Here is a 3,341-nt window from a genome sequence, read left to right on the forward strand (position 1 = left end):
TCCCTCAGCCCCTCCTGGGGCTCCAGACCCTTCCCAGCTCCGTTCCCTGCCCTGGACACGCTCAACGTTCTTCCTGAGTTGAGGGACCCAGAACTGGACACAGCATTCGAGGTCTGGCCTCAGCAGTACCCAGCACAGGGCACTTCCTTAGCCTTGCTGGCCCCACTGCTTCTGATATAGAAATGACCTCGTCTGGGGCAAAACCTCCAAGAGATGAGAGGGAGTCTGTCACAAATGGATCAGCAATTGCGAAAAAGGCTCTGCACAGGCTGGAACTGGAGATAGGGCAGGCAGCACCCCCCAGATTCTAGCCTGGGGGTGGCTCCGTGTCCCTTTGCTGGCTGGCTGATGTCTCACACTGCTAAGGAAGAGGCTGGAATCCAGCTCACCCCACTCTCCTCCCCAGGTATCCGTGCAGCTGCAGAAAAGCTGCTCGGAAAACACTGACAGGAATAAACACGTGAACTACTGGAACAGGAAATCCAGACATTCTCCAGTTGCTATTCCCACGGGTCACAGAGCCAGGGGGCTGTTTGGGACAAAGAACAAGGCATGGCACCGCCAGGCCCAGAAGGCTCACTGCGCCCCAGAAACCCCAACAGCGCAGGAGACACCACCACTGGGGCTCCATCCCCTTCAACCTCATCCCATCCCACCTCCATCCTCATCAACCTCATCCCCATCCTCCCATCCTAATTATCTGCATCTCTACCCTCATCCCTGTTTCCATTCTCACCCCAGCAATGCTGTGACACCTCTGGGTGAGGGCCATGAACGGGGTCTGGGGGTGTCCCAGGGCGGTGCTGGATGGGAACTGTGCTGGCACCTGCTCCACGAGCCGCCGGCTGCCCCCCAACAGTCAGAGCTTACCCCAGGGCCTGTGGCTGCCCACAGCCCCCCGAGCTGAGGGGGAGCAGACAGGCCGTGTCTCAGGCCAGCAGTGACGCAGTCACCCGCCCGTGCAGGGGTGCCCTGGTACCCTGGGCAGCCCCCCATACCCTGAGAGCTGCACAGACGGGGGGAGGCGATGCCCTCAATCAGACCCTTTATTCCCAAGGGTTTTACACAGCACAGACACACATCCCCTCCCCATGCACAGCCCCCCCAGCCCCACACCCCGGGGGTTGCATAGAGAGCGGCTGGGTGGGCACCAGGAACCCCCAGGGGGCCGAGGGGGGCAGAGCCAGCCCGCCCCGCGACCCCCGCCCCGCAAGCCCCGGGGGCTCCAGGGTCCTGCCCTGCTCCCCCGGGGCGCGGGGCGGGGGCGGCCGCTCGTGTCCAAAGTGCAGCCCGGCCTCAGCCCAGCTCTGCCCCAATAAATTAAAAAGGTCCGAGTCCGGGGTTAAAAAGGGGGCCCGGGGGTCAGTCCTCAGGGGGCTCGGTGAGGAAGGGGGAGGTGACGGCGTGGGCCTGGGCGATGGCTGCCAGCTCCTTGAGGAACTCGCTGAAGATGACGGCGCAGTACACGGCGTTGCGAACGCGCAGGGCCTCGCCGTGCCGCGCCGGGGGGGCCAGGGGGTGCAGCCCCCCGTCCCGCAGCCCCTGCAGTGCCAGCTGGGCCGCGTGCCGTGCACGTGTCGGGCTGTTGGCGTGGCGCAGCAGCAGCTCCCCCAGGGACGGCTTCCGGCTGCGGGCTGGGGGCACGCGGAGGGGAACGGGTCAGGGACGCCGGGCGGGGGGAACACAGCGGGGCGGCCGGTCCCCGGTGCAGTCCCCAGCACACCCCCCAGCCCAAGGGACAGCTTGTGGCTGTGGGCACACAGGGGAAGGCATCCAGACCTCTGCGCAGCCCTCAGCTCCCCCCTACACTCTCCAGCCCCTTCCAACCCTCCTTACCACACAACGCACCACCCCCAGACCCCCTCCCCAGTCCCTGCACGGACCCCAAACCCCACCCAGACTCCCAAAGCAACCCCCAGCCCACCGTGCACAGCCAGCCCCTTGTACAACACAGCACGCAGCCTGCTGCACGGCCCCCTGCCCCCCACGCGGCCTCCACCCCCTACACAACAGACTGTGCGGACCCCAGACCCTGGGCAGGGCGCAGGGAGCCCAGCACGCAGCCCCCAGCCCCGTGTGCCACTCCCAGCCCCCTGCACAAGCCCCAGCCCCCCATGCAAGGCCTCGTCCTCACCCAGAGTGTCAGTGCGCCGCAGGGCAGGGACAGCCCCAGGCCCCTCAGCCCAGTCCAGCCGCCCCCGGGCAATCAGGTATTTCTTGGCCTTGAAGAGCAGTGCTGGGAAATCCTCTTGACTGGCAGCAAAGCTCTCGATCTTGTTCTTCACCGAGCCCAGCACCTGCAGGACCACAGGACAGGGTCCCCTCAGGAACTGGGGTCCCCATCACATGGGGTATTCCCTTGAGCACAGAGTATCCCAACAGGAATGAGGGGGGTCTCCACAGTACCAGGGAATCCAGAGGGGGTTACAGCCGTGTGCCCATGGCACTTAGGGACATGGGGCAGGGGTGGGCTGGGCAGCACAGGGCAACTCCGTGGTCTGGGGGGGTTTTTTCCAATGGCTTTCCATGACTCCACGAGGGAATGGGTTCCCCAAGGGCCATACCTGGAGAAGGGACTTGACGCTGGGCTGGAAGACCATGTTGGTGTTGAGCAGGAAGGAGCGGAGCAGAGGCTGGGGGTAGCAGGCCAGCTGGGCCACCAGCCCCGTCAGCAGGAAGTTGACATACAGTGAGTTGTGGGGCATGTTCTCCAGCTTCCCAAACAGCACCGACACGAAGGGGCCTGGGGACACAGGCGGGTCAGGCAGAGCTCTGCAGGGAGCTGGGACCCTCCCTGTCCCCCCATGCCCACCTGTGAAGGGCTGGCTGGGGGGCGGCCCCACCGCCCGCGGCGGGCTGGCCACCACCTGCGCCAGGGGGTCTGGGGGCCGTGGCGGCGCCCGCCCGGCGCCCGTGTCCCCCTCGGGCAGCGCGCTGAAGCTGGCAAAGGCCTCCTCCTCTTCATGGGATAAGGGTGTCTCAGGGGGCTCCACGGGGGTGGCTGGGGCTGCCCCCACACCCCCGTTCTGCATCTCAGCCTCAATCTCACGCAGCTCCTCCGTGAAGGTCTCGATGGAGACACCGGCACCGGGGGCCTCGGCAGGCACGCGGGCCAGCAGCTCCTCCAAGAGCGAGTCCACCGAGGGCAGAGGCTCCCAGCCAGGGGGCTGTGCCCGAGGGGCCCCGTTCGGTGCCCCCCCGCCGCCCTCCCCCTCGCCCTGGGGGCTCCGACGGACCTTCTTCACCACCACATCCCCCTCCGGCCGCCCCGGCTGAGCCGCCCCGTGCGCCCCGTTCACCAGAGTCCCCCCGTCCCGGGGGGCAGGGCCGGGCCCCCCAGC

General features: G+C 66.8%; 1 protein-coding gene across 1 annotated transcript in view; it reads right to left on the minus strand.

Annotated features, from left to right (window-relative positions):
- Window positions 1-1,030: 1,030 nt before the first annotated feature.
- FAM160A2 (family with sequence similarity 160 member A2) overlaps window positions 1,031-3,341 on the minus strand; it is an 8,056-nt gene continuing 5,745 nt past the window's right edge. The window contains exons 11-14 of the mRNA XM_015635256.1: window positions 2,813-3,335; window positions 2,565-2,743; window positions 2,135-2,297; window positions 1,031-1,634 (exon numbers count right to left, since the gene is read on the minus strand). Coding sequence (XP_015490742.1) covers window positions 1,363-1,634; window positions 2,135-2,297; window positions 2,565-2,743; window positions 2,813-3,335 — 1,137 coding nt within the window. The 3' untranslated portion in view covers window positions 1,031-1,362. The remainder of the gene's footprint in view (window positions 1,635-2,134; window positions 2,298-2,564; window positions 2,744-2,812; window positions 3,336-3,341) is intronic.

The sequence above is a fragment of the Parus major genome, chromosome 1, assembly GCF_001522545.3.
Source record: "Parus major isolate Abel chromosome 1, Parus_major1.1, whole genome shotgun sequence".
Classification (NCBI taxonomy): Eukaryota; Metazoa; Chordata; class Aves; order Passeriformes; family Paridae; genus Parus; species Parus major.